Source organism: Perca fluviatilis, chromosome 4, assembly GCF_010015445.1.
Source record: "Perca fluviatilis chromosome 4, GENO_Pfluv_1.0, whole genome shotgun sequence".
NCBI lineage: Eukaryota > Metazoa > Chordata > Actinopteri > Perciformes > Percidae > Perca > Perca fluviatilis.
Window position 1 is genome coordinate 2,941,000 of NC_053115.1, and position 25,000 is coordinate 2,965,999.

Sequence of the window (25,000 nt, forward strand, 5' to 3'; positions counted from 1 at the left end):
GTATTAGGGGACCACTAAGGTCTATATAAAAGAGACTTCAGATACAGTATTAGGGGACCACTAAGGTCTATATAAAAGAGACTTCAGATACAGTATTAGGGGACCACTAAGGTCTATATAAAAGAGACTTCAGATACAGTATTAGGGGACCACTAAGGTCTATATAAAAGAGACTTCAGATACAGTATTAGAGGACCACTAAGGTCTATATAAAAGAGACTTCAGATACAGTATTAGGGGACCACTAAGGTCTATATAAAAGAGACTTCAGATACAGTATTAGGGGACCACTAAGGCCTATATAAAAGAGACTTCAGTTACAGTATTAGGGGACCACTAAGGCCTATATAAAAGAGACTTCAGATACAGTATTAGGGGACCACTAAGGTCTATATAAAAGAGACTTCAGTTACAGTATTAGGGGACCACTAAGGTCTATATAAAAGAGACTTCAGATACAGTATTAGGGGACCACTAAGGCCTATATAAAAGAGACTTCAGATACAGTATTAGGGGACCACTAAGGTCTATATAAAAGCATCCAAAAAGCAGCATGTCATGGGACCTTTAACCTTTATTTAACCAGGTAGTCCGTTGAGAACAGGTTATCAAGCGTGCAAGACAGCCTAGAGTTTTAACATTCAATACAGTACAAGAATACAATAGGCTACATAAAGTGCAGGTTAAGTAGGCATTACAAAGCAGGGGCCAAGTGAGGTGTGATTAGGGTTTTGTACCGAAACGCGGTGCCTTGATGAGTGTCTTGGTGAAATATAAAAAACGGTCCTTTGTTGTGAGGTATTTAAACACATCTGTTTTCATGTTTATTTGATTCCAGAAATGTTCGAAACGACCGTGCCACGCCAGCAGAGATCGCCTCCTACTACCAACACTACGTTTCCCAGATGTCCCTGGAGCAGAGCTTTGCATGTGGTACCACCGTCACCTCGGTAACCAGGCAGCCTGGCAACCAGGAGGGGGCGCCACCCTGCTGGAGAGTCTCAGGACTGCAGCACAGAGAGGGGGAAGAGCTGGCAGGTACAGTGAATGAAAACAGGGAATGTTGTTGAAAGAGAGCGGCTGATATTAACCACAGACTGTTAAAGACCAGTGAAGGATGTCAGAAGTCTCTTTCCCGGTGCTGGCTGAGCGTTACTGAGCAGCCTCCAGCTGAGCTTGAAGACGTAGATGTGACGTGAGCAACCTGTCTGAAAGTGTGAAGTCTTCTGGTAGCTGTGCCGAGAGAAATCTCAATCATTCCCAATCTTACAGAGACGGAGAGCGTAGGTATATGTAAGGAGATAACATAGGCACTAGGGGTGGGAATCACCAGAGGCCTCACGATACGATATCATCACGATACTTATGTCACGATACAATATTATTGCGATTTTAAACATATTGCAATATTCTGCGATATATTGCAATTTATTACCTTTTTTCCAACTTCAAATTTTTCCCAGTTTCAAATGATGTCCCCAAAGGACAATTTTGTCAACATTTGTTTTATCTAAAAAGATACATTTCTCTGTTTGTTCATCTCACTTCAGTTGTATTGCTGCAAAATCTGATTGTCAAGCAGACAGACTGACCAACACATATATCATAAAAGATCGATACTTGGCATCTGTGTATCGATACAGTATTGCCACGAAAAATATCGCGATACTATGCTGTATTGATTTTTTCCCCCACCCCTAATAGGCACAGGCTAATTACTGATCACTAACATGCTAGTTAAAGTGATGGTTCGGAGTAATTTCACCCTAGGGTCCTTTGCACCATGACCTCGAGCCAAACACCCCCCCCAGAAGCTTTTTTCACCTGGGTCGAACATTGGGAGCGTTAGCGTAGCGTAGAGTAGAGTTATCAGCTGAATAGCTTAGCGCAGAGGCTAATGGATCCGAAGTGTCTCTTAACATTACCCCACTAATAGTACCAAAATGATACCAAACGTCTACAGTAGTACAAATAGGTTATGCACTCATAAAACGATGGATTGTAAAATTTGTAAGTACACCAGAAGTTTATGTAAATAACACTTGCCTGCTGGCTTCTGCTCTCTGCTGTTGTTGCTGCTGCTGTTACTACCGGGCAGTAAGAGTGCTTAGGGACATCTACAAATTACAACACAGAAAAGAGATGCAACAAAACTATTTATTAATTTAATGATTAAATAAGGTAATGTCTCCAAACTTACATCAATTATTACTTGTCTCCTGCTAGTTATACTACAGCACTTACTTTAAAAAATAAGTTAAATTAAAAATATTTTTGTTGCATCTCTTTTGGTGTAGTAATTTGTAGATGTCCCTAAGCACTTCGTCTTACAGCAGCAACAACAACAGCAGAGAGCAGAAGCAGCAGGCAAGTGTTATTTACATAAACTTCTGGTGTACCTTACAAACTTTCCAATCCATGCGTTTTATGAGTGAAAAAACTAGCTATACTAGTGTAGACCTTTGATTATCGTTTCGGTGGTAATGGGTAATGATAAGAAACTGCCGATCCATTAACCTCGCGCTAAATACTCAGCGGCTAACCGCCTACTCTATGAACTCCCAATGTTAAATTTAGGTGAAAAATTTGGGGGGGGGTTTCCCCCCCTCATGGTGCAAAGGACTTCTAGGCTCGAACCATCACTTTAACATTAGGAATTAAACCTAAACAGCTAATGGAAGTCCAAACTGCCTGTGAGCTTCTCCTGTACTATACGGTAATTCCTCTACTGTGTGACAGTAAGTCTCGTGGTTATGACCCAATCGTTAGCCTATTGTTATAAAAGCGTCTGCTACGGAGCCATAACGTGAGATACAAGGTAATGGAGCCTTTTATACATTGTTGTGTTTCTTTAGAAATAAACAACGGACAAATAGAGTCTTTAAACGCTTCAGATGTAAAGTTATTCGCTGTCAAAGTGACGTCAGAATGAATGGGAGTCAATGGGATGCTAACGGCAGGTTGCTAACGTGCTTGTTAGCATCAAAATGGCGCCATAAGAGGTAGGTGTTGTGGAGAGAAGCTTTTACCCCCTTGATATTAACCTCCATATCCTGTTCCCTCCATCCTTCCAGATGGTTCTGCTGTTTCCGAGGCCGTGCCCTTCTCCATGTTGGCCCACAACGTGGTGTTGGCGACCGGGACGCACGATATCCCGGCGCGCCTAGGCGTGGAGGGCGAGTCCCTGCCCTACGTCTGCCACTCCTTCTGGGAGCTGGAGGCCGCCATCTCTCGCGGCGAGCTCGACCAATCGTCAGACCCCGTGCTGGTGGTGGGGGCGGGGCTCACGGCGGCCGACGCGGTACTGGCCGCCCACCATCTCAACACGCCGGTTTACCACGCCTTCAGACGCTCGGTCACCGACCCAGGCCTCATCTTCAACCAGCTGCCCAAGCTGCTCTACCCAGAGTACCACAAGGTAGGGCTGGGCAATATATCGATAATATATCAATATCGTGATACGAGACTAGATATCGTCTTAGATTTTGGATATCGTAGTATGGCATAAGTGTCTTTTCCTGGTTTTAAAGTGCCCATATTATGAAAAAAACACTTTTTCTGGTGATTTGGGGTGTTCTTTTGTGTCTCTGGTGCTTCCACACACATACACACTTTGAAAAAAATCCATCCATGGTGTTCTGAGTGAGATACGGTTTCTGAATGTGTCCTGCCTTCAGTCTCCTGGTGAGCTGGTCAACATCGGCTCGGACTGTGACGTCACAGTCCGAAATGAGCTGGCTAACCACAACCGTTAGCTCGTAGCGTTAGCCGGCTAATGCTAGCGTTAGCCGGCTAACGCTAGCATGCTACGTCGTTCTCAATAGCAAAGCACTGCTACAACACATACAAGTTCACCATAATCAAAAGTTGGAGAAACAGCCTTTCTTTTACTGTCTCTAGAGTTAGCTAGCTGACACGCTCTACATCTGAGCTACTGAGCATGTGCGAGTGCAATCAAAGATAGTACAGAAGAAGAAGATGAAAAGAGGTCTCACTCTGTAGCTAAAACAGAAACCAGGTGAAAAGAGGATCTGCAGCAGTGAGAGAGAGCTGTGCAGTACAACAACAATATGGTGTTTTTTGAAAATTAAACCATGTAAACCTATTCTGGTACAACCTTAAAATACAGTTATGAACCTGAAAATGAGCAGAATATGGGGCGCTTTAATGGCTGTGTTACAGTAAAGTGATGTCATTGTCTGAACTTACCAGACTGTTCTAGCTGTTCTGTTATTTGCCTTTTCCCCACGTAGACATTATGCCCACATTACTGGTGATTATTTATCTAAAATCTAAGTGTGAAGATATTTTTGTTAAAGCACCTATTGTCAACCCTAGAATATCGCCACAATATCGATATCGAGGTATTTGGTCAAGAATATCGTGATATCTGATTTTCTCCCCTATCGCCCAGCCCTAGCACAAGGTGAGGAGGAGGGATGCTAACAGTTAACCACAGAACTGTTGACCCACAATAACAATTTTGACCGATTTTAATACTATCAGTAAAACCGTTAAAAACAATATTATTAAAATTAGAAATAAAAATTTTAAATTTTTAAATAATTTTGTTATTGAAAGAGGTTTTTATTGCATTATAAAGATAAAAATAGGCTATACAATCTAGTCAGTACACTGCTAATGTGCACTGACCAATTACTGCTGTAGTCCCACTTTTCGATGGTTAGTATTGTCTTACTGGGACACTTGATGGAACTGAGCCATCGTTAAGGTTATCAATGTCAGCTGTGCTTTTCCTACTATGACAAGTCAACATGTCTGCTGTGAGAAAGGTCCATTGAACCTAGCCTGGATACCAGCCGAACTTAGCCCCGCCCACAACATTTGAGGTCGGGATAGTTCGCTCTGGTTGGAGCATAGCTGTGCGGACCAATCAGAGTGTCTGCTGTGAGAAAGGTCCATCGGACCGATGGATAATTCGACTAATCACTTTTTTTCCGGCTTTGTTGCGACAAAAGCATGACCTTTTTCAGGCGGTCAGGGTTCAATATGGAGTTACTATCTAATATCTAGGGCTGTGTTCGATTGAAGAAATTCTGAGTCGACTAACACTCATTCAACTGTACCAACTAATCGATTAGTTGATTTAATCGACAGATTAAATCTGAATTACTCCGCACAGAGTCATGCAAAAGGATGCATATATTAAATAAGATAACGCCTCCTTTGCATATTTAAACACATTTCAGAAAACGTGTAATACAACAAATAACTGCCTTAATGAAAGGAATCAAAGTAGGTTTCACGGTGATACCTGTTAGGTCAAATGTCAACCCTTAATTCTTGTGTTTACCAGAGATCTGCTCGTACGTTTCTTGGAAATAAGTCATTCAGCATGAAAACAGCATCAGACATGACTAATGGACTAAAGAGATCTAAGTTGACTAAGACCAAAACCACCGATTAGTCGACTAATCGACCAATAGGGAGCAGCCCTAGTGATATCTAGCGTCACTGTGTCCACGTTCGGACACTTATTGGCCAGCGTTCTATCAAAATATCTGTTCAAATACAAATATAAAAGATCTATTAATGTTTTCAGTTAATTCAATGGTGTAAAACTAAAGTGTAGCTTCCTACCTTTCTAACGGTATAAAGTTTTAACTGTTTACTTTAGTTTTTACTTTACAAGAGCCGGCTAAAGTACGCTATCTCCGGTGAATTAGCCAATCAGTGCTGTCAAAACTACCGGATCTTACTTCCGTCCATCACAATAAAATGACACGCTTCTACAACTCTGAACTATGCAATAAAAGCTCCTTAATTTCCAGTACAGTAAAAATAGAAACTTTTAAGTGGAAAAGATCGTGGCCCGAGCGTTATTACTTCTCTTCCTCATCAAAGTAACTTTCATATACTAATTAGACATCTAAATGTCCACGTACACATAGGAAAATTCATACGTAGATTGTTAGATGGGTATGGATCAATTCTGCTAACATTTTTGGTGAAGCTCGGAAACTCGGAAGTACCGCGAAAAGACCGGAAGGTGCGTCAGGTCGGAATATGGCCAATAGCAGCGAGCGGTGTCCGAACGTGGACACAGTGACGCTAATGTACTCGTTTCTCATCTTTGGCCTCTAGGTTCACCAGATGATGACTCAGCAGCAGTACCAGCCAAGCCCTCCACCGCAGGACCACGCCCAGAACCTCCATGACCACTCCTCCCCTTCCTCCCTCCCTCCCTCCTCTTCCTCTTCCACCTCTTCACCCCCTTCCTCCTACCCAGGGTACCTGAGCTTCCCTCGCTACAGGGTGGTGGCGCTCCGACCGGACCGGAAGTGCGTTCTGGAGTCGGACTCTGGCCAGCGGACGGTGGTCCAGATCTCAAAGGCGCTGGTTCTGATCGGCGCCCACCCCAACCTCTCCTTTCTGGGCGACAATGGCCGTTCGCTTGGCGTCAACCCCGACGAGCCAATCACGTGCCGGAGGAACCCGATCGAAGTGGACCCGTTCACGAACAAGGTGGTTGCGGCAGACGGGCCGGGCATGTACGCCATGGGGCCGCTCGTCGGCGAGAACTTCGTCAGGTTCCTGAAAGGAGGAGCGCTGGCTATCGCTAGCGATCTCGCCAAGACACAGGGGGTGGGGGGAAGGGAGTTAACCACAGACAGATGGGTGGACAGACAGGCGACCACGCAGACAGAAGCAGAGGCTTGCGTTGGGGATTCGTAGCAGGTTTGGGGAAGGATGGAGTGGACCGGTCTGATCCGAGCTCATCGAATGAGACAAAACAGGAACTGCTGCAAAGAAAAAAGGTTTTCCAGATATGTAGGGAAATCAAAGGCGCTGCTAAGTTGTTTTGAGGTGTGAAAACGGCCAAGAAATGGGCTTTAGGACTGGAAATGCACTGGTTTGGATGGGTCTCATCTCTTAGTAAATCTACTGTAGATTTGGTTGGGCAAAAAGAAGCCTTCAGATCTGAAAATCCTGAAAAGCAGCTTTAAAAAAGTTGTGCTCCTACAGAAATACAGGGCAGTCGTATGTAAGTTGGAGTTAAAATGAGAAGAAGACAGTGAAGTGAAGGGTTCGTAATGCATTTGGGTCATCCCTGTCAAAGCATAAAGCTTAAAATGTACAACTTTACCAACTACAAGTTGTTCTGGAAGGCCGTAAACTCCACCATCAGCTTATGTGTACTATCCAATACTGGATTTTAGAGGCTGATACCAATATCTGCATATCGATATATTGGCAGATATTGTTTTTCTGTTAACGTTCTGGATGACGATCACTTGAATTTGGGTGACATGTACTTAACAAGACAATTTACAGTCACAAAATGTCAGTGCCCTCTGGTGGTCAAACAATGCCAACACCCTTTTATAATGACCTTGTACATATCTGCCAAATATTTGGCTTTTCTGTAAAGCAGTTTCTCATATGTCGATATGTCTTCGATAAGCTAGAATCAGTTGATTATACTGGCTGTAGTTGTAGCTTTCATGAACAACTGGCAAACAACTGGTTTATGGTAAATACTGTACATCCATATCATGTTTTTAAAGGACTGTTTAACATGTCCAGGCTGATACAACCAAACATATGAGTTCATAACCTGTAAATATGACTTTATTCCTAACTTTACGAGTTAATGAGGACCAACACAAACAGAGATGGAAGAGGAGATCTGAAAAAGGGTGGAAAGAAGGAATCTTGAGAGAATATTAAAAAAAGAAAAGCTGAATCCAAGTGTACGGACTCCACCGCAGTTGTAGACTCGAAGACTTTGCGGGCAGCGTTCCCCGGGAAGTCTGCGAGTGCTGAGGGCTCTCCAAATCCTCAATTCATCCCGTCCACAAAGGGGCCTCCAGCAGACTTTGTGCAGATTTCCAGAGAGTCTGCTTGGGGTGCAGACTTCACCGATTTAATGTGACGTTGTAGATTTTACAATTGTGAAACAGAATTGAGACCTGTGAACACATCACAGTACATACGGTTAAAGTCCCCAAGTGTGGAGTGGAGGGTGGACATTTGGATTCAGCCAAAGACAAGAATGATACATATATTCTGGTCTGGTTTACTGCTGGAGAGTCTCAGGACTGCAGCACAGAGAGGGGGAAGAGCTGGCAGGTACAGTGAATGAAAACAGGGAATGTTGTTTAAAAAATGAAAGAGAGCAGACAGTTAAAGACCAGTGAAGTCAATTAAGCACTTTCCCGGTGCTGGCTGAGCGTTACTGAGCAGCCTCCAGCTGAGCTTGAAGACGTAGATGTGACGTGAGCAACCTGTCTGAAAGTGTGAAGTCTTCTGGTAGCTGTGCCGAGAGAAATCTCAATCATTCCCAATCTTACAGAGACGGAGAGCGTGAGTAGGAGCTGTCCATGAGCGTAGGAGCAAAATGTTGCTGAAATATTTTGTTCCGATGCTTTCATGGCCTCTCTACGGGCTTCTCCCTTGACTGTATGATGCCTCCACGTCCCCCTGATTGCCTGTGAGCTTCTCCTGTACTATACGGTAATTCCTCTACTGTGTGACAGTAAGTCTCGTGGTTATGACCCAATCATTAGCCTATTGTTATAAAAGCGTCTGCTACGGAGCCATAACGTGAGGTACAAGGTAATGGAGTCTTTTATACATTGTCGTGTTTCTTTAGAAATAAACAACGGACAAATAGAGTCTTTAAACGCTTCAGATGTAAAGTTATTCTCTGTCAAAGTGGCGCCAAAATGAATGGGAGTCAATGGGATGCTAACGGGAAGTGATGGCTTGTTAGCCTAGAGTCTCCCCATAGGAGGTACGCTTTCTGGATGCTTGCTTACCCCCCTTGGTTGCAGCAGGGCAGACACTTTAAAAAAAAAAACTTGAGACCGACTCAACTTTTGGAGGAATGCAACCCTGCGTCACGCTGCGCTGGCCAGTCATGTGACTTGTCGGTGTGTTTTGAGCTATGGTTTAAGGCGGTTTGAGAGAACAGAAACTGCCTCTTAAGTTTTAAACGCTATGAGGGTACACAAAAATGAAACATTAGCACTGAACTTGCCGGGAGTTTGTGTAACAGCTTCCTGCAACAACAAAGCACTCGCTACGTCTCGCTCGCCTCTTCTCTCTCGCTGTGAAATAAGGCTGCCTTCGAGTGCTGTCGGAAACGCCGAAATCTGTAAAAAGATCGGGCGGGAAACGGTAATTGTGAACTATAAAGTCTACTTGTGCTCTGTTGGGTTGGTTTAACTCTTGTGTTGTCTTCCCATTGACCATGAACTTGTTGTCCTTTTGAAATTGCTTTTTCCGATGCCTTTGATGCTTTCTTTTAAAACGTTTTTGTCACTTATTTCAACGTTGTTTTTTTTATTCATGGTCAATAAACCTAATTGATATGACATTATTCCTATTTTTGGAGTTAAAACAAAGCAGAAATTGTGAATTATTTTGACTAATAGTTAAGAACAGAGGATGTTGAGTGGATCACAGACTGGTTAATGTCAAAGTTTAGTCTGTTTTGAAACCATTTAAAACCATTTAACCATTTTAAATGCTATAAAATTGAATAAAACACCCAAAATGCTCAGAAAGTAATCATTCTTACCTGCGAAGAACTTGGATGCATGGATGTATATGTTGTATGGGTCCCATACAACGTACGTGCATGAATCCAAGTTATTTTTGGTCAATTTGGTTGAAAGAAACCCAAATTTCTGATGTAAAAAACTTTGTAAATGTGACAACACGAGGGTTAAGACCCCAACAGGACGTCACACAAATGGGCCGTTTGATTGACACTCCCTAAATGCTTCTTTCTGTATATCGTTCCCCATGTTTGTGTTTTGTGTATATTATGGGTTTTATGAATCTATGGTGCTTTATTTTTTCACATGCTACTGTACCTACCTGATATCTTTTGATTATGAAAAGGTCTTATACTTCACAAAACAAAAGCAAAACCTTTATATTGTTTAAATTCCTCTTCTTGAAAATGTTGTAACTGATCCAAATACTTAGTTTTTGCACCAGGTTGATGTTTACATTAAGGATTGACCTCCAGAAGGGTTTAAAGTGCTTTTCTACTTAACAGGACGACTGCCAAACTACAGCAGTCGTCAACGCAATATAGCCCTTATACATCCATGTATTACAAGATCAATTTGGGGATTTTATTAATCTATCAGATCACTCATTGATTTTAATTGTAGAACCGATTATATTAACCAAGCTTTTAACAGTTTTATTTGTCTGTTTTTTTCATGGGATTTGTTCACAACAAGTAAAATATAGTATTTGTCTGCTATTTTATGGCAAATACCAAATTTAATAATAGCTAAAAGCTACAAAAATGTGAGTGAGACATGTACTATTGTATACTGTATATGAAACATGGATGATTGATTGACTAATTGTATGGTCTATACAGTAAAAATCACCATTAAATCATCGATCGATTAATTAATTAATTGTTTCAGCTTTATAGGCCGATGTCACACTTCCTGCTCCCCGAACGCAGAGTAGGGAATCAGAACTTCCGGTCAACAGTCCCTTTCTCCATGAGGATTTAGATTATCAGACATGATGTCTAAACCATCCCATAATGTCTAAACCATCCCATAATGTCTAAACTATCCGAGGCAGACTGGCCCCGAGCTGCATGGTTGTGAAACGAAGGTTTCTGCTCCTGTAGAAGCCAGAAGTCCGTATGAAATCAAACAAAAACAGGTTTTATCCGCGATTTTATCGAGAAAAACTACACTACCCACAACCCTAAGCGTATCAGCAACGTCTCTGATTGGTCCAACTCGCTGTCACCATAGAAACGTTTACCGTACCCGCGAAACCGCGAACGGCTAGAGCGAGCTGCTACCGTTGAAGTCTCTGATAGTTTCTGTACACGGTCTCGGACCTTTTGCCTTTTTTTTGCTGTTTTCACAATGTTTGTTACTTTGAGAGAGTGTGTGTGTGTGTGTGTGTGTGTGTGTGTGTGTGTGTGTGTGTGTGTGTGTGTGTGTGTGTGTGTGTGTGTGTGTCTGTGTGTCTGTGTGTGTGTGTGTGTCTGTGTGTGTGTGTGTGTGTGTGTGTGTGTGTGTGTGTGTGTGTCTGAGTTCATTTACAGTCCCAACCACATGGTCGTAGGTGACTTCAGGCAGGTAGCGGAGAGACCTGGTCCAGCAGTTATCTATCGGGCTCCGCCACTGCAACATGACATCATGACTTCGCGTAAACATGCACGCCACTTTCCTAAAGCCATGTGGCGTGTTACGCAATCGCAAGGTAATGTAAGTCAATGGCGGCCAAACAGCGTTGATAAACACGCTAAAAAGCCAGTATGCGTCTTGATAACCAATTGGCACCAATTGGTACCAATTGGCACCAATTGGTACCAATTGGCTTCAAAGTCATACATGCGCCACTTCATGAGATCAGTCTAACTGGAGGAGCGGTATTTAAGAAATCAACCTTGTTTTAAGAAAAAACAACTTTTATTCGCAATGTCATGGAGAAGTACTACACTACCCACAATCCTAAGCATAACAGCGACGTCTCTGATTGGTGGAGTTTGCACCATGGACATGTTTACTCCATCTGCGAACAGCTCGTGAGCTCCTTACACTGAAGTCTATGATCGTTTCTCTACACCACATGTGTCCAACTCGAGGCCCGCGGGCCAAATCCGGCCCCTTGCCGATTTAGATCCGGCCCGTATATTAATTTGGGTTCACGATAAATTTTGGCCCGCCTAGTTGTGCGCCAACCCAAAAACACAGGAAAGTGTTTTTAAAACTACAATTACCTGCCACCTAACCCTAACCCACTCAGAGACGTTCTTCTGGTCTTCAATTGTTGCGTGATATCGGCATATTTAAGGGTTAATGATATTTTTTTTTACAGTAAACGGTTTATGCCTGAATGCCATCAGAGAACCGTGATCTACAGGAGCCAGCGGTGCCTTAAAGACACAATATTCACCGAAGAATATTTAGTTTCACAACAGAATGAAAATGCTTTTTGCGGTAAAGAAATGATGTCCACTTGTTACTTGTTTGTGTGAATGGTGTGGTTTATTATATATATGATTTATAATAAGTTTCCAACTGAATATGTACGTTTTCCATCTTCATATGTCTGTGGGGTTTCTATTAAAAGGAACTTTCTCTACAATTTTGTTGTGTCTGCTTGCTTTATGTTATCATTTAAAATTGGGATGAATGACGATTGCTGCAAGTGGCCATTTGAATCAGGAGAGACTTCGTTGCAGATATGCAAAGGTTTATTTGTACTTATACATAATATGAAATGTACCGAGTCTTTGGAGATTAGACTTAGATATGAAGAGGGATTGTGAAAATGATGTTTACCGACTCTTGTTTGCAGAATATTCAGATCAGACTGAGGTTTATAAGCGTGTCCATACAATATATGACGCAACTGTTGAGCCTCTTTCATTTCAATCAGCAGAGACTTCGTTGCAGATATTACATTACATGTTACATTACATGTCATTTAGCGGACGCTTTTATCCAAAGCGACTTACAGTTAAGTGCTTTCAACTGTGAAGGTTCAAACTCCAAACAAGTAGTAAGTGCAAGTACATCAGCTTTAAATAAGCTAAGCTACAAAGAGACATATGAAAGTGCAGCTTCAAGAATTTTTTGTGTAGTCAGAAGAGATGTGTTTTTAGCCTTCGGTGGAAGATGTGTAGGCTTTCGGTCGTCCTGATGTCAACAGGGAGCTCGTTCCACCATTTGGGAGCCAGGACAGAAAACAGTCGGGATTTCATTGAGTGATTAGTTGTCCCTCGCTGTGGGGGGGCAGCAAGCAGGTTGGCTGATGCAGAGCGAAGTGGGCGGGTTGGGGTATATGGTTGGACCATGTCCATGCAAAGGTTTATTGTAAGTACAGTACAGGCCAAAAGTTTGGACACACCTTCTCATTCAATGTGTTTCCTTTTTATTTTCATGACTATTTACATTGTAGATTCTCACTGAAGGCATCAAAACTATGAATGAACACATATGGAATTATGTACTTAACAAAAAAGTGTGAAATAACTGAAAACATGTCTTATATTTTAGATTCTTCAAAGTAGCCACCCTTTGCTTTTTATGATAACTCTGCAAACCCTTGGTGTTCTCTCAATGAGCTTCATGAGGTAGTCACCTGAAATGGTTTTACCTTCACAGGTGTGCTTTGTCAGGGTTAATTAGTGGAAGTTTTTCCCTCATTAATAAAAAAGCAAAGGGTGACTACTTTGAAGAAAAATCTAAAGATATTACACACTTTTTGTTAAGTACATAATCCCATATGTGTTCATTCATAGTTTTGATGCCTTCAGTGAGAATCTACAATGTAAATAGTCATGAAAAAAAAGGAAACACATTGAATGAGAAGGTGTGTCCAAACTTTTGGCCTGTACTGTATGCATAATGAAAAGTACAGAGACTTTGGAGATTAGACTCCCATCGTTATAAAATAATTTTAAAAGGGGTAGAGAGACAGGACATATCCCCCCGATGGAGTCTAGACACTGGGGGTGTGAAGGAGCCCGAAGACCGGACCGAAGGACTCAATGTGAGCGTTGTGCTGGAAGAAGACCCAGGGTGCACAGCTGACCGCAGCAGAGAGAGAAAAACACATTTAAAGCAGGGATGTCATGCTGTGATTGGCTCGTGAAATTCATGGCCGCTTCTGATTGGTTTAACAGAAAAGTGAACGCCTCAAAACAGCTGTTCAGGGTTCAAATCCAACCTGTGACAAGTTCCTGCATGTCTTCCCTTTCTCACCTAGCTTTCCTGTCAAAAAATTAAAGGCGGAAAAGCCCAAAAAATAACCTTAAAAAATAGAAAGCTGTGCAGATTTTGAGCAGCTCACCAGGAGACTGAAGGCAGGACACATTCAGAAACCACTCAGAACAGCATGGATGGGTTGTTTTAAAAGTGTGTGTGTGTGTGTGTGGAAGCACCAGAGACACAAAATAACTGAAAAAGTGATTTCTTTTCATAATATGGGAAATTTAATAAAAAAAGTATTAAAGGAGAAATCCAGGACAAAATGAATCTAGGGGTTAATATGACATGTGTACAGAGTCGACCGTTCTCTGGGATCTGTTTTATGAGATGCAATGTCATGGAGAAGTACTACACTACCCACAATCCTAAGCATAACAGCGACGTCTCTGATTGGTGGAGTTTGCACCATGGACATGTTTACTCCATCTGCGAACAGCTCGTGAGCTCCTTACACCGGTCTATGATTGTTTCTCTACACCATGTGTCAAACTCAAGGCCCGTGGGCCAAATCCAGCCACTTGCAGATTTAGTTCCGGCCCGTATATTAATTTGGGTTCACAATAAATACATTTTGGCCCTCCTAGTTGTGCACCAAACCAACAACACAGGAAAGTGTTTTTCTAACTGCAGTTACCTGACATTCAGAGCAGAATTTGGGCAGATTTGCCGACTCTGAGACTCAGAAATTCCCCCCAGAAGAAGCAGAGAGAGAGTTTTCATATTCAGGCTGAGAAACAGGTTGTTGATGTTAAAAATAATGTATCGTTGTTTTTGCTTGATTGGTGGCTAAGGAACTCTTTTGATGACTTTTGTAGGACTTCATGTCAACAAAAATGTGACAAAAAGTGTACAAAAATGTCAGAAAAACCAAACAAATTTACAAAAAAGGTGACAAATGTCTGAGAAAGCCGCAAAAAAGTCGGAACAAAATCAACAAAAATGAGGAAAAAAGCTCCCAAATTGTTAAAAAAAAGTGACACGCAGTAACAAAAGCATGTCAATAAACTCTCCATGTTTTTAATAAACTGTCTGCACACTTACAAAGTTCTCAATGCTTGTGTTTACATGTAGGGACCCTCGTTATGCCACCGTTGAAGTGTGGTGATATTTTGAGCCTTGCTAGTGGTGTCAGTCATGGCATTTTGAGATAGAAAAAATGTGGAGCCGTTCGCCAAACGACCGACCAATCAGCGTTGGTTTTGAGGCGTGTTTAGGTGCGATGCAACGAGAAGCGACTGTTCGGTCTAAACAACGTGGCGGCTTCCGCTGATGAGATGAGCGTAGCGATCGCAGCGAGTTTTATCTGAAGTAGAAAGTATTCCTTCATTGAAAGAAGAGCAAAGAAAAAACAGCACTGGAGGCTTTTGTAGTGGACGTTTCCTTTGCAGCAGGGGAAGAGGTTTTCAGAGTTTAGTACATTGAAACAAATAAGACAGACAGACTAATATACTCATGTTGGGAGGGGGAAGCTGCGTTCAGCTTCTATGGTCCCTACATCTGGAACAAACTACCGCTAAACTGTAGGTCGGCACCTAATCTCAGCTCTTTTAAATCAAGGCTGAAGACCTTTCTTTTTAACACTGCTTTTTCTTAATTCATTTTTGTATTTAAATTTTAAATGTTATTCTTTATTCATTCATTTTTTTTTTATAACTGTTTCTTCATCTGTTCTCAGTTTGTATGATATTTTTAACTGTCTATATGTCTTGTGTAAAGCACTTTGAATCGCGTTGCTGCTGAATTGTGCTATACAAATAAAATTGCCTTGCCTTGCCGTATTTTATTAAAGATATATTTGCAAATAGGAGCAACATGATTTCACAAAAGGCAAATGAGTGAACAAGAACACCAGGCTTATATGCATCTTCAGAGTGACAGCACACACGCACTTGGATTATTATGACGCTACAGTTCTTACAGGCAATCTGATACACATGAAGACAATCAAGAAATACAAGAGACATCTCGGAGCCATTTCGCCTCCTCCTCCCTGTACGACTTTCACCCCCCAGTTACATCTTAACTGGCATGGGAAAACTAGAGATAGTTTTTAGGGTGACCTTGTAGTCCCCTATCTGCTCAGACAAACAGCTCACATAATGTTCCAGACTGGACGTCTCAGCAGTTTAAGCAGAAACTGAGATAAACTGTCTTTCAATAATGTGAGAGAATTAAAGTGGAAATAATAAATAAAAATATAAGGAATTATGCTTAAATGTTTACACTTTTCTCGGAGGAAATTATGTTTTTGCTCTTCTCCCGACTGATCTGATTGGTTGATTTCGCTTTGGTTTATCCAATCAGCTAACCAGGATTTTTGCCCCTCCCCTTCCCAAAAGTTCTCAAACGGAAAGTTCCCAGATGGATATGCCGAGCAAATGCGAAGCGATCCATCTGGTGGAGTCAGGTTAGCGTCGACTAGCTTTATAAGCTAATTAGCAGTTTCCGCTAATATTGGTCCTACTCGATTAACATGAAAACATATCCCAGAGAACGGTGAACTCGGTACACATGTATGATTAACCCCCTAGGTTCATTTTGCGCTGGATTTCTCTCCACGTGGATGCCCCAAACACATCTTCAACCCGGCATCATCACATAAGATCTAAAGAATCACCACCGTTTCAAAATCAGTGTCACCAATTCAGTATCAGAACAAATGTGTTATGGTTTTGGTATTGTGCCTTGTATTTTGTTCTATTTCTGTCTGGTATTTTGGTCCTGTTTTGTCTTATTGTGATTGTGTACTTTTCTGTCTTGTTTTTCTGTTTCCTGTTTTATTGTGAAAGTCTGGTTTTCTGTCTTGTCCAAGAGAGTTAGCTTGGCTTCAGAACTCGTAGCTCCTATGGCTATGGTTTTTTGATGCTACAAAACGATCACCTCCCGTTAGCATCCCATTGACTCCCATTCATTTTGGCGCCACTTTGACAGAGAATAACTTTACATCTGAAGCGTTTAAAGACTCTATTTGTCCGTTGTTTATTTCTACAAACACGACAATGTATAAAAGGCTCCATTACCTTGTAGCTCACGTTATGGCTCCGTAGCAGACGCTTTTATAACAATAGGCTAACGATTGGGTCATAACCACGAGACTTACTGTCACACAGTAGAGGAATTACCGTATAGTACAGGAGAAGCTCACAGGCAGTTTGGACTTCCATTATCTGTTTAGGTTTAATTACTAATGTTAACTAGCATGTTAGTGATCAGTAATTAGCCTGTGCCTATGTTATCTCCTTACATATACCTACGCTCTCCGTCTCTGTGAGATTGGGAATGATTGAGATTTCTCTCGGCACAGCTACCAGAAGACTTCACACTTTCAGACAGGTTGCTCACGTCACATCTACGTCTTCAAGCTCAGTTGGAGGCTGCTCAGTAACGCTCAGCCAGCACCGGGAAAGAGACTTCTGGTATCCTTCACTGGTCTCAGACCAGAGACATGGGGTCTGGTGGTCCAGTTTATATATATATACTGTCTATGGTCCTAATGTGTTTCACCTGTTGTATCACCTGTTCCTTGTTTTCTCATTACCTCATGTATTTAACCTCTGGGTTCCCTTTGTCTGTCTGTTTGTGTCCTGGTCCGTTCAGCGTGTTGTAGCCTGTTGCCGTTGTTTATGATTTCTCGCTGCGTGATTTTGTAAGTTTTTTCCGTGTCCAGCCTCTGTACTGCCGTTTTCTGTTAAAATACATCCTCAAGCTCAAACCATCTCCTGCCTGCCTGACTCTCCTGCATTTGGGTCCTTTAATTCCCCACACCGTAACAAAATGTCTCTCCTTCTGTTCCTGAGTTATGGCGTTGAATAATGGCCAAAAAAGTGTTTTTTTTTGCATTATTTTACATTATGATGTTACAGTAAAGTTGACCTTTGACCTTTTGGATACAAAATGTAATTTTATTGTATTCCTTGTATGTTCCTTGTACTTGACAATAAAGCTTTTCTGATTCTGATCACTTCATCATTTTATCCTATTAGACATTTGTGTGAAATGTTGTCGTAATTAGCAGAGGAATTCTTGAGTTATGGCCAAAAATGCCTTTTTATGATGTCACAGTGACATAACAAATACAGTGTGTCAATGCTCATTGGTAAAATGATGCCGTGAAATAAAAACAGACTTTGGAAAAATTTTATTTTGAAATAAAACATTTGCACAAAATGAAAATGACATTTAGTGAACTCTCAGTGTGGAAAAAAGCAGGATAACATAACATGTTTTAAAAAAAAAATACTAATTTATTGAATTGTTTCACAAGTTCATTGGACATATTAGACATATTTGGTCAGCATTTATTCATACATAATTTTTATTTTATAATTTTGTATTCATTGAATTCACATTGAGCACTTTGGGTCGCCATAAAAACGTTTTCAAATTAAAAAAATATGATTTTTAAAATAAAATGGCTCCTGTCTGATTAATTGACTGCCTTTATATGAACTATATTGCTGATGAATTAGGTTTCATTCTGACACCAACGACTAAACTCTGTGACTTTGTTCTCATCAGGGCCACACGCAATCTGCGGACGCAGAATACCACCGATCTTCTGCAGATCTTCTGCAGATATTAAACAAATGAAAAATTCAGATTTCATTTGGGTCTGTCATCAGCAGCAGCAGCAGATTTTCTGCAGATTTTCTGCAGATCTTCAACAGATTTTCTGCAGATTTTCTGCAGATCTTCAACAGATTTTCTGCAAATTTTCAACAGATTTTCTGCAGATTTTCTGCAAATTTTCAACAGATTTTCTGCAGATTTTCTGCAGATTTTCAACAGATCTTCTGCAGATTTTCCGCGGATCTTCCGCAGATATTAAACAAATAACAATATATAGATTTCAGTTGGGTCTGTCATCATCGTTGTCGTCGTTGTCGTCATCGCCATCATCATCTTTTTCTTGATTAACTCAGTTCAGTGTTACAGAGACGTTAACTGGCGATATCTTCAGTGGCAATGGATTCAGATTACTAAAGTACGGAAACAGCCTCTCAGTGAAAGTGTGTGTGAAGGTGTGAATGTGTGTGTCAGTGTCAGGATCAGAGAACGACAGACTGCATCTGTACCAGTCCAGAGTCACTCTGATCCTGCGGAGCTTCTTCTTCACAGGGAGAACAGTGACTGGACCTGGTGGTGAACACGCTGTGTATTTACTATGACAGAGCCCCATTCCCCATAATCCAGACCGTAAGCCTATGTCTCCCTTTCTTTGGACGGACTCTGCTGCCACACCCACGACCCAGCTGGTAGTGTGTCCAACCTCAACGTCCCAGCGGTGAGTCCCGGAGTTGAAGCCCTCAGAGCCCAGGACGATGCGATAGCAGTCAAACCTCTCTGGGTTATCAGGAAGCTTCTGTCTCTCTCCACATCTCACACTGGTCAGATCTTCAGACAGGATGAGTTCTGGATAAGCAGTGTTTGGATCCAGAATCAGAGGAGTGTAGGAGACCATGTCCTTCATCTTGTTCCAGATGTTGAAGCTCAGGTTGCCCAGGTGTTTGGCCTCGTCTATCAGAGCTCCTGAGAGCAGCTGTGGATCATCCAGCAGAGGGCGCTGCAGGACTCTTTCCACAGCAGCCCTGTAGTTGATCAGGAATGAGACGTCTTCAGCTCTCAGCTGCTCCTCTGTGGCTCTGACTGTGTCTGAAAGAGCTGCTATCTCTCTGCTCAGAGCCTCCATCTTCTCCTTCATCATCTGACTCTTCTGCTCCTCTTCCTCCCTCAGAGCAGAGATCCTGGCCTCCTCTTCCTCTTCTAGAAACTGGCGAAGCTTCTTAAACTGCTCCTTAATCTGCCTCTCTGTGCGTCGGGCCTGGACCTTCATGTGTTCTGCTGTTTGATCCCAGTTTCCTTTAACTTGTTGACAGAGCTTCAGTTTCTCCTGTAAGGGCTTCAGGGACTCGTGGAGCTCCTCTCGGTGATCCTGTGCAGCTTCGTCGATGAGTACGAATCTGTGGTTGTTGTGTGTTTTTGAAACCCGACAGACGACACACACTCGCTGCCGATGGTCCAGACAGAAGAGTTTGAGTTTCTCGGCGTGCAGACTGCAGAGCGCCTCTGAAGATCTCTGATCTCTGTCCAGCAAGAAAGACTCACACAGGTTCTTTATAACCAAACTGACGGGTGGTTGACTCTTCGATGATCTTCTCTTACAAATTGGACATTCCCTTGTTTTTTTTGCTGTCCACCATCTCTGCAGACAGTCTTTGCAGAAGCTGTGGCTACATGACAGGACAACAGGATCTTTAAAGATGTCATGGCAGACAGGACAGGAGAGATCCTTCTCTGACCGGGAAGCCATTTTCTCTCTGAGTGAAGCCGAGGAAACAGCCGGTACAAAGCACAAACGTTAATCAGATATGGCCTCCCTCCTCCCTGTACAAAGTTCAGTAACTTTCACTTTGAGTCGCGTTTAAAATAAAATAAAACTCACAGTCAGTGCTTCGATTCGTGGCAGGTTGAAGTTGCGATAATTCCCCTACTGAAGCTGCTTCCTTGTGAGTTTGGTCTGAAGGTTACTGTCAATCTTATCGACCGCTCTGTGCGTCTCTCCTTTGAATAACAAATGTTTTCCTAGTGTGACTTATATGAGTCAGGTGAGAGGTGGAGCCTTGGTAGACCTTTAATACTGCACTTTGGGTGCAGTGAGAATACGGAAAGTTGACCACGGGTAAACGAAAAAATAAGAGTCTAGTTCATCTTTAAACAAAGACAGAGGGATCAGTGACATTAATGGGATCTATTGGTTTAATTTGTGTAACATGAAACACTGGAACTGTATGTCTTGTATGTGTAATGATTGATTGAAAAAAGTGCATGATTATGTCCTTGTTGTAGCTGCATGTAATCAAATCACTGAGTGAACCAGATCCCAGTTTAAAAACAGAACAATTAAGATGTATTATTGTGTTTGGTGGGGAGATATGGTGGTCCTGTGCGTCAGCAAAACACACACACACACACACACACACACACACACACACACACACACACACACACACACACACACACACACACAGTATATATACTGTTGTAACTGACACTATATCATTAATATTGGGTCATGTCACAGTGGTTTCCCACTGTTGGTGCTTTTTTACAGTTAAAGACGAAAGACAAACCAGCCCCTATGTCATTGACGCTGTTTAATGAGTAAAACAATGTAATTTACATGGAAACAAACAATATAATCTTAAGAACATACGAGTTACAGCCTGTGCCTCTCGTGTTTGTTTGCCGTTTACGAGCCCTGTGTTGTCTCCCGAGACAACAGAGAGATTTGAGACAAAAATGAAATTGCGCTGAAACCCTGCAGGAACTCTGCAGGAACTATATATATATATATATATATATATATATATATATATATATATATATATATATATATATTATATCTGTATATATCCTTGTCACCTCCCAGTAAAATACCAGTAAAGTCACAATATATTCTCCTGTTAGGGCAACATCTTTCACTTAACTCCGCCCTGCCGGACCGACGCGTTTTCCACACAAAACAAACGTCCTCCAGCCACAAACACATTTGCGTCAAGCAACGCGAGCTCAGCGCCGACCGGAAACTGTCTGGCCTTTCAAAGTAAAGGCAACAAAGATGTTTATATATATATATATATATATATATATATATATATATATATATATATATATATATATATATATATATATATATATATATATATATATAATATCTATCTATCTATCTATCTATCTATCTAGCTACCAATCTATCTATCTATCTATCTATCTATCTATCTATCAATCTATCTATTTATCTATCTATATATCTATCATTCTATCTATCTATCTATCTATTTATCTATCTATATATCTATCTATCTATCTATCTATCTCCGATCTATCTATCCATCTATCTATCTATCTATCTATCTATCTATCTATCTATCGCTCTATCTATCTATCTCTCTATCTATCTACCTCTCTATTAGCTTGTCAGCCACCTGTAAAGCACTTTAAATGGCACTAACCTGCAGTTGTGGAAAGAACCTAATGTATTTACTCAAGCACTGCACTTACTGTAAGTAAGATTTTGAGGTACAGGCCTACTTTACCTGAGTATTTCTATTTCATGCTCATATATACTTCCACAGTTCCACTTCACTAAATATTCTGCACTCCATTTATTTGACAACTGTAGTTATTAGTTACTTTCTAGTCTGAGACTATTGATACAGAATATAGTTTGAAAGTATACAAAAGCATACTATGAAAAAGAGTTAAACACATTTTGATTGATGGATTAAAGGCTTTGATTGTGCGGCTGGGTTGGGTCAGTGGGCAGAGCAGGCGCGCATATAGGGCTACTCAGATGTTTATTCCTCGACGCAGAGGTCTAGGGTTCGAGTCCGACCTGTGACGATTCCCTGCATGTCTTCACCCCTCTCTCTCACCTAGCTGTCCTATCAAATAAAGACTAGGGCTGGGCGTATCAATACCAAGATGAGTATTGGTATCGGATCCATACTGTCGTGATGAGATCGATACTTTTGCAGTTTCTCTCCGAGTTCATGCGAGCACAGCGTCTCTCCAAGTCTGTGCGCAGTGTATTTTTTATATTGTTATATTCATATTTCTACATTGTGGCTTTTGTTTACTTATTTTGCAAAACTGACTTTATTTTTCACAGATATCTGTGTGTAACGGAAGGTATTTTTGGTTGTGTTGTTGACGTTGTTATATTTATATTTTGTTATATTATTTTATTATTTTATTATTTTTATAGCGTTACATTGTTTTATATTGTTCTAGTTAGTAAATAAAAACATTTAGATTTGCCTAAAATCGGTCGTTTTGGTCTTAGTCAACTTAGATTTCTTTTAGTCAATTAGTCATGTCTGATGCTGTTTTCATGCTGAAGGACTTATTTCCAAGAAACATATGAGCTCATCTCTGGTAAACACAAGAATTAAAGTGGTGCTTTTAGCAGGACTCTTTGTGGAGAAACTCAGATTTACAGATCTGTCGATTAAATCAACTAATCCAGGGGTCTTCAACGTTTTTTAAGCCAAGAACCCCTTAGCCTAACTGAAACAGAAACTGATCAGGGACCCCCTACTACATATATTGTATAAAATTAAGTATATTTATTTCTTTTATATTTGTATATTTAGGGCAGCCTAAAGCCTTTTTAGATACCTTTTATTGCATAGAATACTAAGCTATTCAAGCTATTCAAATGGCCTACTAATTGTCGGCATGACTTTTGCAAGCCCTACAAAAATTACCAGTATCGCCCACCCCTAATTAAAGACGGAACACCCCAACAAATAATCTTTAAAAAAAAAAGAAAAAAAAAAAGGCTTTTATTGTGAAACTCGTGACCGGATGTGTGTTAGCATCGCTGTGGCTACCTTGGCGCAGTGTTTAGGTTAGGGCTCCCCATTGGAGTAACTGGAGGAAAAACGGCTGTCTCTCTCGTCAGAAAAACTCGCAAGAAAACAACGTGGAGCCTCTCGGATACATCTCAGGAAACACCGACTTGCGGAGGTTTGAATCCGAGCCGGACGTCAGATAAAAGATAAGAGTCGTATCGATGTATTTTAGGCGAACTGATTGACCACGGACTGTCACACACAGTCACAGGTTGCTAGCGGAGTTAACGCTAACCTAGCTAGCCTAGTTAGCTAGCTGCGGTTAGCTGTGTTTTCCATTTTTTTTACCCGGGACTACAAGCAGCCAGCCGGGGGACTGAACAACCGGCCAGACATTAGTCCAGACAGTCTGCTGTGTGATTCAGGCATGATGTGGTGTTTTTTGGGACGTTTATCAAGCTGGCCGGCTGGTAGCATTGGCTGACTAAAGCCTAACGTTAGTCTCTCGGTGTCTCGCGACCTGGATTTTTTTTTAATTTTTTACTCCTGAATGGTTTTTCCATTTCTGTGTTTGGCTAGTTTTTCTTTAAAAAATTTTTTTTTTCTAAGTGGACTTTGCCCTCAGGGTGTTGTAACTACCCCTTCCCTTCCTTCTCCATTAAATAATAATAATAGTAATAATAAAAAAGCCTCTATTGATTCCTCTGTTGGAGAATTTCCAAAAAACTTTGGAACTTTTGGGAGGTAGAAAGTTTGGGAAGTTGAGGATTTTTTATTTTTTTTCCGAGCCTGTGGAAAAATGGATGTGGGTATAGAGAAGGAATGCAGCGCCTTGGGAGGGCTCTTCCAGCTCATCATGAACGACATGAAGGTAAGGAAATATATAATTAGACTTCTTTCATAATGTCACACTAGGGCTGCTCCCTCTTAGTCGACTAATCGGTCGTTTTAGTCAACTTTAGATTTCTTTAGTCGATTAGTCACGTTTGATGCTTCACCTAGCTCCATCTCTCTCTCTCTGTGTATAATCTATACATTTGTTTAAATTCTAGTAAAACCAGAGAGGGTCATTGTTTTTCTGTTCCTGTTTCAATTACCCACCACTGGGTCTTCTTTATCTGTATTTATATTTCTCCATTCGGAGTACTTTTCATTATTATTTATATTATGGTCACACTTAAATATAATTTATATTATGGTTAATTACTTTTGCTGTTATTTAATTACATATTCAATCTAATTTCATGCCAATTACTTACTTGTATTACTATATTTTTCGCACTATGGCCACCTCACTTTACTTTTCTTTACAATACTTTTCATATAATGCCACTTTACATTCTTTTGTGGGATAACTGCTGCTGTAATAAGTGAATTTCCCCATTGTGGGATGAATAAAGTATTGTCTAATCTAATCCCAGCCAGCTCCAAGTTTCACCTCCAGTCAATAAAGCACTCAATGCAATACTTCACCTGCAGTTTTGCTGATGAATTAGTATCTTACAATCAGTAGAGCATTTAGAATGGTATTTGCGTTCAATTAAGCAGTTATTTATAGCGCTGCTCCCTCTTAGTCGATTAGTCGACTAATCGGTTGTTTTGGTCTTAGTCAACTTAGATTTCTTTTAGTCAATTATCATGTTTGATGCTTTTTTTCATGCTGAATGACTTATTTCCAAGAAACGTACGAGCACATCTCTGGTAAACACAAGAATTAAAGTTATAGTTATATTAAAGTGGTGCTTTTAGCACGACTCTTAGTGGAGAAACTCAGATTTACAGATCTGTCGATTAAATCAACTAATCCAGGTGTCTTCAACGTTTCTTTTAAGCCAAGGACCCCTTAACTGAAACAGAAACAGATCAGGGACCCCCTACATATATTGTATAACATTAAGTATATTTATT

The 25,000-nt window shown here is 41.0% G+C and overlaps 3 protein-coding genes across 3 annotated transcripts in view; 2 read left to right on the top strand and 1 right to left on the bottom strand.

Moving 5' to 3' along the window:
• The window catches only part of osgn1 (oxidative stress induced growth inhibitor 1), a 32,772-nt gene extending 24,204 nt beyond the window's left edge, over window positions 1–8,568 (top strand). Inside the window, exons 6-8 of the mRNA XM_039797837.1 lie at window positions 839–1,038; window positions 3,075–3,418; window positions 6,106–8,568. Of these exons, the coding sequence (XP_039653771.1) occupies window positions 839–1,038; window positions 3,075–3,418; window positions 6,106–6,696 (1,135 nt within the window). The 3' untranslated portion in view covers window positions 6,697–8,568. The remainder of the gene's footprint in view (window positions 1–838; window positions 1,039–3,074; window positions 3,419–6,105) is intronic.
• A 9,313-nt stretch (window positions 8,569–17,881) lies between these two features.
• On the bottom strand, window positions 17,882–20,322 carry LOC120556710 (nuclear factor 7, ovary-like). Its single transcript, XM_039796391.1, has 2 exons — window positions 20,179–20,322; window positions 17,882–20,053 (listed from the first exon to the last, which is right to left on the bottom strand). The coding sequence occupies exon 2, from the start codon at window positions 20,044–20,046 to the stop codon at window positions 18,655–18,657; it is 1,392 nt and encodes a 463-aa protein (XP_039652325.1). The 5' UTR covers window positions 20,047–20,053; window positions 20,179–20,322; the 3' UTR covers window positions 17,882–18,654.
• Window positions 20,323–23,127: 2,805 nt separating this feature from the next.
• The window catches only part of mtss1 (MTSS I-BAR domain containing 1), a 109,144-nt gene continuing 107,271 nt past the window's right edge, over window positions 23,128–25,000 (top strand). Inside the window, exon 1 of the mRNA XM_039798877.1 lies at window positions 23,128–23,963. Within this exon, the coding sequence (XP_039654811.1) occupies window positions 23,892–23,963 (72 nt within the window). The 5' untranslated portion in view covers window positions 23,128–23,891. The remainder of the gene's footprint in view (window positions 23,964–25,000) is intronic.

Coding starts and splice junctions, on each gene's coding strand:
- LOC120556710 (XM_039796391.1), bottom strand. CDS start 20,046: ATGGCTTCCCGGTCAGAGAAGGATCTCTCCTGTCCTGTCTGCCATGAC.